This window comes from Humulus lupulus, chromosome 9, assembly GCF_963169125.1.
Source record: "Humulus lupulus chromosome 9, drHumLupu1.1, whole genome shotgun sequence".
Lineage (NCBI taxonomy): Eukaryota > Viridiplantae > Streptophyta > Magnoliopsida > Rosales > Cannabaceae > Humulus > Humulus lupulus.
This window is the reverse complement of record NC_084801.1, coordinates 80702481-80715600: the sequence shown is the minus strand read 5'-3', so window position 1 is coordinate 80715600 and position 13120 is coordinate 80702481. Positions and strand designations below refer to the sequence as shown.

At 38.6% G+C, this 13120-nt stretch overlaps 1 protein-coding gene across 1 annotated transcript; it reads left to right on the top strand.

The window, feature by feature from the left end:
• The first annotated feature begins 1099 nt into the window (after positions 1–1099).
• LOC133799830 (uncharacterized) lies at positions 1100–2640 on the top strand. Its single transcript, XM_062237819.1, has 2 exons — positions 1100–1157; positions 2276–2640. The coding sequence occupies exons 1-2, from the start codon at positions 1100–1102 to the stop codon at positions 2638–2640; spliced, it is 423 nt and encodes a 140-aa protein (XP_062093803.1).
• The last annotated feature ends 10480 nt before the right edge of the window (positions 2641–13120 follow it).

Genomic DNA, 13120 nt, shown 5'->3' with positions numbered 1-13120 from the left:
ATATGCGATAGAGTCAGTCTAAAGATGAGCAGCAGCAAACTCGGTGGTAGTAGAGGCCCCAGTTGTAGCTAAGAACCTGCCAGTGGAGTATGTGGCTGACGATGAACTCGGCGATGGGGAAATTTCCTATGTTGAGTCGATGGACCAGACCGAGGAAGATCCCATGGATCAATCTGACGAGGACTCCGACCAGAGATTCGGATTGGACCCCAGAGAAGAGCCTGAGGAGGGGGCCGAGTAGAGCTCTGAGGAGGATCCTGAGGAGGGTTCGGATATGGCTGCCGACAGCGACACCGACTAGGTGTTAGGAACCCACCTAGTTTTGAAATATGTACCTACCTTGTATATAATTAAGAAAATAAGTAACTAGTCTAGTAGGGATATAAGACAGTTTCTTTTTGTTTTGGCTAATTTTGTTAATCCCTTAGTATGGCCGGCTCGAACTTAAAACTTTGCTGTATATGGTATATGTTATGAAGTAAAGTTGCTAACTTTTGTGAAAAAGTGTTGATTGCTTGTTGTGCTTGATATGTTTGGCATGCTTAATTAGGATAATTAACTATCTGTGTTGGTATTAGCTTCTCATCCATATTGGCTTAGGAGCTTTTTTATTTGAAATCAAACAAATGGAAAGGACAAAACCTCAAAGAAGAAGGGGTGCTGCTGGCCGAGGCCAGGGCCGAGGCCAGGCCGCGCCTGCTGCTAGAGCTCAGAACGCGCTTGCCGTTAGAGCTCCAAACAAAGCTACTAGAGTTTGTGAGATAGCCGAGTAGAAGAATAATCTGCAAAGGCTAGTGGAGACGCAGGGAGCCCAAATTGAAAGAGGGCAAAAGAGACAGGAGGATGCGGATGCCCTCCAAGCTGAAATGTTTAACACCCTTTTGGGAAGAATCCCCATGCCACCCAATAATGCTTAGAACAACGAAATACAACATGAAAACAATGAAGAACAGAACCCTAGCCTGTAGGTTGTCGTTGAGAAACTGGTACAGCCAGTAAAAGCACCAAGAGTTGCCCGAGTGAAACCTATATCAGAAAGGTTCGACAACAAGAATCCACCTATGTTCGAGGGGACCACTAACCCATTAGTGGCAGAGAAATGGATCAGTATCTTGGAAAGGATCTTTCACTTCATTGGAACAACCGAGAGAGAGAAGGTAGTTTGCGTGACCTATATGCTAAGAAAAGATACCCGCATTTGATGGGACGCAGCCAAGAAAGGGAATAATGTTGCCGAGATGGAATGGATAGAGTTCTTTAGCTTGTTCAATGGTAAGTCCTTTAGTAAGGCAGTGATCGAGCACAAAGTGAATGAGTTTGCTAAACTGAAGCAGGGAACATCGAGCGTGCTGGACTATGTTTGACAATTTGATCAGCTGTCTAGGTTTGCGAAGAACTGGGTGAACACTGAAGAGAATAAAACTTGGAGTTTTATGAAGGGCCTACATAGAGACATTGCCAGGTCTGTACACACTGGTAGGACTGGCCCAGAGACATATGCTGAAGTTGTGGAATGGGCTCTTCGCCAAGAGTCTTGGGCCATTTTGGACAAGCCAGAACCACAGAAGAACGAAGACAGGAGGTACACTCCCAACCACCCTGAACAGTTTTCGGCTAATCAGAATGGCCCAAGAGGAAAGTTCAACCTGAGGTTCGGCCAGAACTTGGGGAGGACAAGCAATCCAAGAGGAGCAATGCCAAATGATGGGGGAAATAACAAAAGAAAATGGGGACCTCCCAATCAGGCATTGGCTAGTCCCAACAAACAACCAAGACGTGAGTTTGAACAATGGCTACTGTTCAACATGTGTAACCGACGCCATCAAGGTGAGTGTGGGGTATGTTATAACTGTGGAACGCCAGGGCACTTTGCTAAAGAGTTCTGAATGCCAGCCAAAGGCAACAGAAATGACCAGCAGAAACAAATTGGAGCTCCGCCTCAAGTTTATGCGCTTACGCAAAGCGACAAAGGAGTTAGGCCCTCTAATATGGTGTCAGGTCAGATTTCTATCGCCCAAAACTCGACATATGCATTAATGGATACTGGTGCATAACATTCTTTTGTATCTGCATCCTTTTTGGAAAAATTAATCAGAATGCCTGAGCCTATGCCTGTTATTTGTCTGGTATCCTTGCTTACGACAAAGGATATGCTGGTGCTTACATAGGAGAGAGTCGTACCAGTTTGGGTTGAAGGTCATGAGCTGACGGTGGATCTGTTAATGTTGGACCTACTTGAATACGATGTTATATTTTGGATGGATTGGTTAACCAGATGGAGTCATTATCAATTGCAAGCACAAAAAAGTGGTCTTCACCCCAACTGGAGAAGAACCATTCGCGTTCAAGGGAACATCAAGAGAAAAGAAGTGCCCCATGATTTTTGCGATGAAGGCGAGAAAATTGTTGAGTGACGGATGCATTGGTTTTCTGGCAAACATAGTGAATAAGGATAAAGAGACGAGTCAACAACGTTCTGATGTACTGGTTGTGTGCAAGTTCCCCGACGTATTTCCTGAAGATATCTCAGGGATTCCACTAGACCGAGAGATCGTGTTTGAGATAGAGCTAATTCTGGGAACTGCGTCGATCTCAAAGACTCCTTACAGGATGGTGCTAGCTGATCTCAAGGAGTTGTAATCGTAACTGCAAGAGTTACTGGACAAGAAGTTTGTAAGGCCAAGCCATTCTCCGTGGGGAGCCCCAATCTTATTCTTGAAGAAGAAAGACAACTCGATGAGAATGTGCATTGACTATCAGGAGCTGAACAAAGTGACAATCAAGAAAAAATATCCATTGCTTAGGATTGACTATCTTTTCGATCAACTACAAGGAGAATCGGTATTTTCCAAAATAGATCTGTGATCAGGCTATCATCAGCTCAAGGTTAAGGAGACAGATATATCAAAGATGGTCGTCAGAACGCGCTATTGTTACTACGAGTTCTTAGTGAGCTCGTTTGGATAACTAGTGTGCCTGCAACATTCATGGATCTCATGAATCGTGTATATCACAAGTATTTGGATAAGTTCATCGTCGTGTTCATTGACGATATTGTAATATACTCAAAAATTCAATAAGAGCATGCAACGCATCTGGGACTTGTCCTTCAATGTCTGCAACATTAAAAACTTTACGCTAAGTTTAAAGTTAGTTTTCTGGTGCACATAGTGTCGTGAGATGGAATTTCGGTAGATCCCACCAAGAAAGAAGTTGTTAAGCAGTGAAAACCTTCGAAAAATGCTCAAGATGTTAGAAGTTTTCTTGGGTTAGTGGGATATTGCAAGTGATTTGTGGAAGGATTTTCCAAAATAGTCGCACCAATGACTGCCCTCACCCGCAAAAACATCAAGTATGAATGGAATGACAAGTGCGAGAAGTTTTTTCAGGAGCTAAAAACGAGATTGACGACTGCCCCAGTGCTGACAACCCCTAATGGCACAAAGGGATATACTATTTATAGCGATGCCTCAGGTCAAGGGTTGGGAGCAGTACTGATGCAGCACAGAAAAGTAATTTCTTATGGTTCTTGACTGCTAAAAAATATTGAGAAGAATTATCCAACTCATGACCTTGAGTTGGCAGCAACAGTTTTTGCACTTAAAATTTGGAGGCACTACTTGTATGGGATACACTGCGACATCTACACTGATCACAAAATCTTGAAGTATTTCTTCACTCAGAAGGAATTGAATATGAGACATCCTCGATTGTTGGAACTATTCAACGACTACGACATTTTGTACCACCCGGGAAAAGCAAACAAGGTGGCAGATGCATTGGGTTGACAACCAAGTGCTTACATGATGAAAGTGAAAGAGATTTAGCTGCAGTTACGTCCCGACCTTACTACCTTGGATTTAGAGATAGTATTCGGTCAATTGGCTAACCTCTCTATTGAGCCTACAATTATGGAAGCTACAATGGGGGGCAGTTAGTCAATCCTTAGGTACAAAGATTGATGTACGAAGTGAGGAATGAGGGGCGACTATGATTTCATATCTCTAAAGATGGAGTATTGGGGTTCAAGGGCGGAATATGTGTTCCGGACGATGACGAGATCAAGAAGTAGATCCTTTTTTAAGGACATAATGCTCCTGATGCCATGGATCCGAGTACCACTAAAATGTACCAAAACTTGAAGATGTTTCGGTGGCCTAGGATGAAAAAGGAGATAGCATAATATGTGGCACAATGCTTGACTTGTCAGCAGACAAAGGTAGAGCATCAACGGCCACCCGGATTGTTGCCACCCTTAGAAATTCCGGAATGGAAGTGGGATATGGTAACTATGGACTTTGCATAGGACTACCAACAACTCCCAAGGGGCACGATGCCATTTGTGTTATCGTAGATAGACTGACTAAGTCTGCTCATTTCTTGCCAATCTAGGTAATTTATGGGGCACATAAGTTAGCAGATATTTACGTTGCAGAAATAATGAGACTGCATGGTGTACCCAACTCCATCATATCACATCGCGACAGACATTTAACCTCGGCCTTCTGGGATAGAATTCAAATGAGGCTGGGTACTAAACTGAAGTTCAGCACTTCTTTCCACCCGTAAACAGATGGTCAAAGCGAACGAACAATTCAGACCGTGGAAGATATGCTAAGAGCATGCGTGCTCAACTTTCAAGGGTCATGGAATGAGAAGCTTCCACTGATAAAGTTCGCTTACAATAATATCTATCTTGATTCCATCAAGATGGATCTGTATGAGGCTTTGTACAAAAGGAAATATCGATTACTAATTCATTGGCATAAGACTGGTGAAAGAAATTTTCTCGGATTGGATGGGGTTGATCAGATTACCCAAGACATCCAACAGATAAGGTAACGCTTGCAAACCTCGGTTGATCGAAAATGAAAATAAGCCGACCGACACAGAAGACCCCTGGTGTTTGAGGTTTTCGATAATGTGCTGCTGAAGGTAGCTCTACTACGAGGGGATATGTGGTTTGGGAAGAAAGGACAGCTTAGCCCAAGGTTTGTTGGACCTTTCGAAATCATAGAGATGATCGGGGAAGTAGCTTATCATTTAGCTCTTCCACCCGCCCTGTCTAAGGTGCATGACGTGTTTCATGTATCCTTGTTGAGAAAATACATGCACTATCCCTCCCATGTACTCAGATATGAGCAGCTGAGCGTTGATCCTTAACTCGTCTATGAGGAGTAGCCGGTGATGATTCTAGACCGAAAGGAAAAAGTGTTGAGGAACAAGACCATGCTGTTGGTAAAAGTACAGTGGAGTAACCAAGGCATAGAAGAGGCAACTTGAGAAACAGAAGACAAGATGAGGGAGTTGTATCCTCATTTGTTTTAAGTTTCAAGGACAAAACCTATATAAATTGTAGGTATTGTAACGCCCTGCGTTTCGGGTACTTTTAAACGACTCGGGTCAGGATTGTTTTCCCCGAGTTAAGAATATTATTTTAAATAATATTTTATTTTGTTTGGAATTTATTTCCATGGGTTGTCACTAGCCAAATTATGAATTTTATGATTAAAAGTCAAGATAAGACATTCGGTCTTGGACCGAAACAAAAACCCTAATCGGTAAAAATTTAAGATAATAAAATGAAAAACTATGGCAAATATATATGGTAATAAATGTGAGAGAAATTTAATATAATTATTATATGTTAAGTTTTATTTTTAAAACTTTATATGAGTGAAAAATGATATAGAAAGTCATTTTCGATGTTTTTTCATAGGAAATATTTACTAACCTTTATAAAAAAAATAAATGATTACATAAATAGAAAAAAAAAATGGTGGCCGGCCATGCAGACCAAATTTTTTAGTTTTAATCCCAATAAAATTAGGATTAATGATACCAAGTGACAAAGGTAAAACACTCAAGTGTTTAGATATTTTTTTAATTGATATGCTCATCCAAACCCTCACCCAACTGACCATATACTCTTCTCTCACTCTCGTGTGTTCAAAAAAATTTCTCTCAAGTTTCTCTCCACATTCAACTACCAAGAACACTAAGAAAGCTTGGAAGAATAAGCTTTGGTCTGGGAAGAGTTTTCCCTAAGGTAAAAGTTTCAAAAACTAGACTTTTGTAAAAATTTTAACCATAGATCATTCAGTAACTAACTATATATGTTGTTGGGGGAGTTGTTTAAGGTTTTGAAAGATTTTTGAATGATCTAAAGCTAGTAGATACATCAAAACCTAAAGCAAGAACAATAAGAGGTAAAAAGTTTACTTTTTATGGTTGTTTTTGTATGGTTTTTATTTTTCTAAGCATTATTTTCTGTATTTAATTCTCAAAGATTCTTATTGATGATGTAATAAGGCTACAGAAGTTGCTTTATAATTTTTATGAAGTTTGTATGTTGATTTCTGAAAATAGGGACCAAAATCCCTAAGGGTTTTGTTGAAAACCCTAAAACAGAAAAATACATGTTTTGAGCCATGTCTTCCAAGGGGTCAAGCATCCACTGTATACTGATTTTGAAAAAATAACTTTACTGTGATGTTATTGAGATGGAGAACATAAATTTTAGCTTTTGAAACACTCAAAAACATTTAGAAATGAGTGAGTTATGCTATTTCAAAGTTTGGGTAAAAAACTATTTTTTTTTTCATATTCTTAATTTCGGGACCAAGTTTGGATTTCCACTGTATAAGGCAAATGAAATCAGTTTGTTCTAAAATTTAATTGACATGTTCTTAGAATAACTTAGTATTCTACTATAAAATTTGGTAACAAAATACTGAACGGTATGAGAGTTATTAAGTGCCAAATTTAAAAAAAAAAAATAAGGACTTGAAAATAAGGTCATTTTTTACCTCAATGTTCGGAAAATATTTTCACCAATCAAAAGTACTCATTTTGACCAAAATTTTACAAAGACCTAAATGGCATACCAAAAATGGAATTGAGAAATTTTGGTTGCAATTGGGTAAGTAAATTACAAGTTATGACCTAACAAATTATGTAGTTAAAAATGTAAAAAATGAGGTTTCCACTTGATGTAAAAATGGGATTTTGGGAACTTAAGATAAAAGTACATTTGTGCATATTACAAGATAAAAACTTGATAAGTCTTAAAAACATTTTTGACCTAAAATACCACTTTGAGTTTAGCGAGAATTATTTTTATTAATGAACTTTTAATCTTTCCAAAAAAAATTGATTTATTTTATTAATAAGATGATAAATTAAGAAAGGGTATAAAAACCCTATATTTTTAGGAAAATAATTAACTAAATTATTTTTTTAGTAAGTAAACTTGATTAATTGACTTTAGAGAATTAACTAGTCAAGTTAAGAGATATTAACGATTTTCCTAATTATGTTAAAATTAGGCAATTTTCTTAAAACAGTTTTTAGATATTCAATCATTAAGAAAAATAAAAGGGAAGTTAAGAGGTTATCTTCTGAAAATAATAATTAAGGAATTTCATTAGTATTTTTTGGATATAATATCGGCTAAAATGTTTTATATATTTAACCAACTATTGAAAGTATGGTTATATAGTGGAACTCTTATAAAAAAATATTTTTAGCGGATTGTGGGAAAATTCTATTGCGATACCCAAACATAGATATCGAGACCATAGGCTTGGTCTCCCCGAGACTTAGGGTTTAGTCTCAAATATTTTTGTATGAATTTCTTGAATGGGTTTAAAACCAAATAAGGATCTTTAATCCTTACAAATGATTTTGAAAATGACCAAACCGTACAAACTAATAATAATGAATTATGAGTGTCATAATTAATCCGAGTATATTGTATGGATAACTACAGTATTGGCTAAGCATAACTAGATTGTACGTTGGAGTGTGAAATCCTGCTGAGAGCTAAGCACTACAAGTAAGTCAACTTCTATTTTGTGGCTACAACATGAAACGACTATTATATTGTATGTTAGTATAGAGACACATTCACATATATACACTATCATAGAAAGTTTGCATAGAGACGTTAGTCCAATAGGTGTTGATTCAAAAAATATGAATGGTAGACATCCATCATATCCGAGACAATTGTTCCTCGTCTGACTTCTTGTTTGATTTTATTATGTCCAGTTCACTACCGCGACAAGTGGCCAAGAGGTGAGGATTGCTGGTTTAAACCTAGGGGCGTCAAAATGAATGGGACTTAGGGGCCCTATTGCTTACTCAATCATTAAACGATTGAAACCTGGGCAAGTGCTCTAATAAGTTATTTGCGAATAGTAGCTGTGAATATTGGCCATTTAGGGAGAGTGCCTAGAGATACTAGGTGTAACGACCCAAAATTACTAATGAGGCTTAAGGGCCTTGATTAGTGTGCCAGGAGGGCATAATTGGAGGTTAAGAGAATTAATGGTATGAAAGCATGAATATGGGTATTTGATGAGCAATGCGGGCCCTGTTTGGCTGGTAAGAGCATAATTGTTATTTTGGCCCTTTTGGGCATAAACGTGATTGTGTGTGTGATAAATTGTTGAGACCACATTATTATGTGGATAGGTAGATATATATATGTATGCATGTGTGTTTGTAGCTTTCGGCACGAGGCGATCCTAGAGCTAGATGGCGGGAAAAGTCACAACGGGGGTTAATAGTTGACTTTGGATAAGTCAGGGGTATTTTAGGTATCGGGTAGTTATTTAGACTATCGGGTTATGAAAATATATATATGGATATATATTTGAGGTTAGGAAGTCTAAGCGGGAATATTGGGGAATTTTACCGTTTTGCCCTCGGGGACGGTTCCGGCACCCTAAGCCTCGGGTTTGACCTAAATGATAAGGTTAGACTTAAGAAAACAGTAGAACACAAATAAACCGACCTTTTTCTTTCTTCTCAGCTCTTTTTTCTCTCTCTCAAGGAAATTAGGCAAAACCACAAGGAAAGAAAAAAAAAAAGAGAAAACCAAGTGGATTGAGTTGGGAATTGCTAAGAATTCAGTGGGGATTTAGAAGCTCAGTTCAAGGATTATCCAAGAAATCTTTAACCAAAGCCAAGGTGAGAATTAAATTGTGTTATGAAGTTAGAAACTTTGAGCTTTTGACTGAGTAGTAAGATGATTGTGTTGTTGATGTTTAAGGTTTAATTGGAGCTGATAAACTTGGGAATTAGTTGGGATTCTGCTTAGAGAAGGGATTCAGCTGAAGAGGTAAACTTTAATTCATGATTAGAAGCTTAAATTAGAGTTTTTTCTTGGTTGGTTTTAGTGTCTGAAGTTCTTGATTTTGAGAGATTGAAACATAGATTTTAATTGATATTGAAATAGGGAGCTTTGGGATGACTTTGGGTAAGGTTTAGAGGTTGGAAATGGTGGACATTCTGGGCTCGAAAGGAAGGGCCGCGGCTCTGTTCTAGAGCGCTGCGGCCCTAGGATGAAGATGAGCCAGGAGGGCTCGGGTAGGGGTGAGCGCCGCGGCGCCCAACGCAAGGGCCGCGGCACGTGTCTTCTTCCAGGGAGGGCTTAGGTTCTATTTTAGGGCAGGGCCGCGGCTAGGCTTCAATGGCCACAACCCTTAGTTGTATACTTGAACATTTGGGATTTTAAAGCACAGGAATCTAACCTAAAGTGCTCAGGATCGATTTCACCACCATGTTTGGTGGAATTTGATTTCCCGGAAGCTAGTTTTGTACCCGAAAACCTATATTTGAATATTAATGGAATCCATTATCTTGGTTGTGACTAGGTGATAAGCTAGGGCTCGGGAAACGGATCGTGCTCGGGGGTCATCCTTTCTAATTAAGGTACTTGGAATTAAGGTAAGAAAACTGCACCTATGTAGGTGGATAGGATGGGACTAAGTGTTCCCTATGTTTGTATGTTTTGTTATGTGATTGTGATAAACCATGTGAATATGTTGGGCTAAGAGTTCCCTGTAACTGTATGAATGTCATGAGGTGGTATTATGCCACTGGGACATGTGATAAACGACCTAAGGGTGCCGAAATCAATACTTCCGCACATGGCGCGGCTCGAACACTAGTATTTGAGGACAGCTTATTAATCACTGAGATCGGTGAAGCTGGCCGGAGTCAGTGGGTATGTCACTGGGTTTGGTCTAAGCGAGCCAAAGACAGTGAATTAAATAGAGGGTGCGGTCTGCGGGCATTAACCCTAGTAATTGCTTGACATATGTTCTATTATTGATTATTGTGTATGAGTTGATGAGTATCTGGAGCTGAATTATTGGTTATTGACCAGTGCGCTGCCTTGAATGTATTTTATGGTTTGCTGGTAACTGATTCATGCCTTGAAATTATTGGATTATGGACTACGAACTGTTTAGTTGCTAACACTGTTGTGTTACGATATTATGTTTTCTTGCTGGGCCTCGGCTCACGGGTGCTACCTGGTGTAGGTAAGGCAAGTTGACCATGGGTTGGAGAGCTCTGGGCGCGAGGTGTACATTGTCAGCTGCCCGGCCACCACGGTTGAGGATTTGTACAGGGACGGGAACCTAAATCGTATATTTTGCCATTAGAGTGGCTTGGTTATTTATTTGTTATTGAGAATTTTGTATTTGCGTTATTTAAACCTTGTTTTGGGATCCCATGTATCAAACATGTATTTTCATAAAATTTAATTGTTTATAACCAAAATTCTTTTTAACCTAATTTGTTTATGTCATTAGATACACATTTTGATTTAAATGACTTGATTAGCAAGTCTTGCACTATTTCAAGCACACAGTGTAACGGTCTTGGTTATCCAGGGCGTTACACTAGGGGTTGCCAAGTTTGAGTTACGCTGAATCCCTTAGGGGGAGCTACTCACCAGTACCACTGATTAACGTAGAAGTCTCTGTAAACTCGTGTAACCTCGATTACACTCTTGGATAAATAGCGATGCCCTAGGTAACTTAATGGTTACCCTTGTGAGGGATTTACTCTTGGATAAGTTGCGATTCCCTAGGTAACTCAATAGTTTCCCTTGATTGGGATATTTATTAGCTAGGTCTTAGTGTTGAGACTCAGTTCTCCCCTACTAATTACTAAAATTGTTGGAGGGTGTGATACGCCCGAATTGTTGGAAATTGTCGAGCGTTGGTCTCGAATTATATATTGATATATTATATCTGCCTGCTCTAAGATTTTCTGAGTGCAGAGATTTATCTGATTATATGAAATAGTTTGCCATTGGTTATCAGGCATAACCATAAGTTTGCTAGGACGCTTTTGCATTCTTGAAATTAATTACGTTGGGTCCAGATGGATCTGGAACCCTAATTTTGTGAGCTATAGTTATCAATGGACAGTAATATGGTCAGTGACCACCTATCTTCTTTGCATGTTTTTGTTTTAAAGGTTAACTTACTAAGGGTTTTTGCTTACCTAGTTGTTTCCTGTTGTAGGTAAGAACAAGGGCAAAGTAGAGCAGTGAGCGCTTAAGTCTACTTTGTTGACCAACCTTTTTGGGAAGCTGTTTTGTTTTTGGAAATGATGTTTTATTTTCATAAACTAGGCTCTGTTTACTCTTCATAAACTATGTTTCTATTAAATATAAAGTATGGCCATACGAATTTTAATTATTATTTTTTATACGGGTTTTTGAGACATTTTGTTACATGAAAACGTTTATATTTCCACATTATTGAGTCTTAAAAATCTGGGACGTGACAGCGAGAATGATCCAAATCAAAGAATCTAGATTAACACTTTAAGTGACAAGCACATGAAGGCGGTAGCCCTCCTTCCATCTCATCAATATTTTAAGAGCTTCATAGATTGGATTGGTATTGCTCTATTCCAACTCCAAACCCATTTTTACTGCATCTTAATTGTTGTCAGATCACTATACCACAAGCTGGAGTGGACTTAACTTTATCCAAAATAAATCTTATTCCTTTTCCATATAAAGAGTAATTCATCTCGAAAACACGGAGGAGATGGTTTCTATTATCTTTCAAGCTACCTGAATGATAGAATACTTTTAGAGGACATTCCCAATGATTCTCCAAACTTGAGAACTCAATTCTTCTAGAACAATGACTCTAGACATCCAAATATTATTCTTTTCACATGATCCGTAAGTTTCCTACATTTTCTTGTTCAAATTCTTTCTCACATAGTTCTTCATATAAAGACCTTAAATTACTTTCTTTAGATGTGTTCGATCAACCTGAGGCGTCGCCTACCATGAAGCAATGCCATGAAGAATTAGCCAAACTCCCCCATGAAAAAGGTTGTTAAGTTACCTTCTTCATGAGATGAAACTTTAAAATTGTTGTCTTCTTGGAGCTAACGAAACTTTTGTTGACCACATGTCCTCAAAATAGGAATCATGGACAACATTTCCTTTTCATCCCCCTCCCAAAACAAGGAAAAAAATCCTAAATACTCCAAAAGCCTCGAGCTCTAAAAGAAAAAAGTCTCTATCAACAAACGATGAATCTCCCTATGGGGAGGAGCGAGCAAAATTTATTATCAAAATTCCAGATGAGACCTCCACCAACTCTAACGTCAGAGGTAGTTTTAACAGCCAAGTAGAGTGGTCTCCAACCTTGTTGAAACATTCCCCCCATATCCTATTGTCATTCTAGGATATTAATCACAACGTCTTTCTTTAGTTCGAGGTAGATTTATTAGTCCATAGATTTCATAGTGGGTTTAACGATAAACAAACCAATTATAGTACTGAGGACATTTGGGAATGGCCAAGATTATACTAATGTGGGTCTAATTATTGGCGAGACCTTTCCAAGTTGTCCCCTTACTGCCAAGATGAAGAGTCAAATGATCCAGAAGTTATTCCCTTAGTTTGAAAATCAAATCCTCCCCAAACCTTCTTAATTATTAACATTTATCTTAATTATAACATTCAAGGTAGGCTCTTAGTAATAAATTAATTTTTATCACAACATCGTCATTTTGAATCATGCTATTTATTTGCAGGTGGAACCATGGAGCTTGGTATGTCTGATTTGGTTGAGTATCCACCCAAAGATAAGAGAAAAAAATGAGGTTGGTGTTATTAGGGTTGGCGCACTAAAAGCATGTGAAAAGATATTTTATTGCGACACGTCGAGATTGGGTTTAGGTTGTGTGTTGATGCAGAACGAGAAAGTTATAACTTATGCATCATGACAACTGAAGGAGTATGAGCAGTGGTATCCTACCAATGATTTGGAGTTAGCAGGGGTGGTAT

Excerpts from the sequence above, each read along its gene's own strand:
- LOC133799830 (XM_062237819.1), top strand. The coding sequence starts at position 1,100 with ATGGATCAGTATCTTGGAAAGGATCTTTCACTTCATTGGAACAACCGA. Across the intron at positions 1,158-2,275 it reads GAACAACCGAGAGAGAGAAG|ATGGAGTCATTATCAATTGC; the intron begins GTAGTTTGCGTG and ends TTGGTTAACCAG.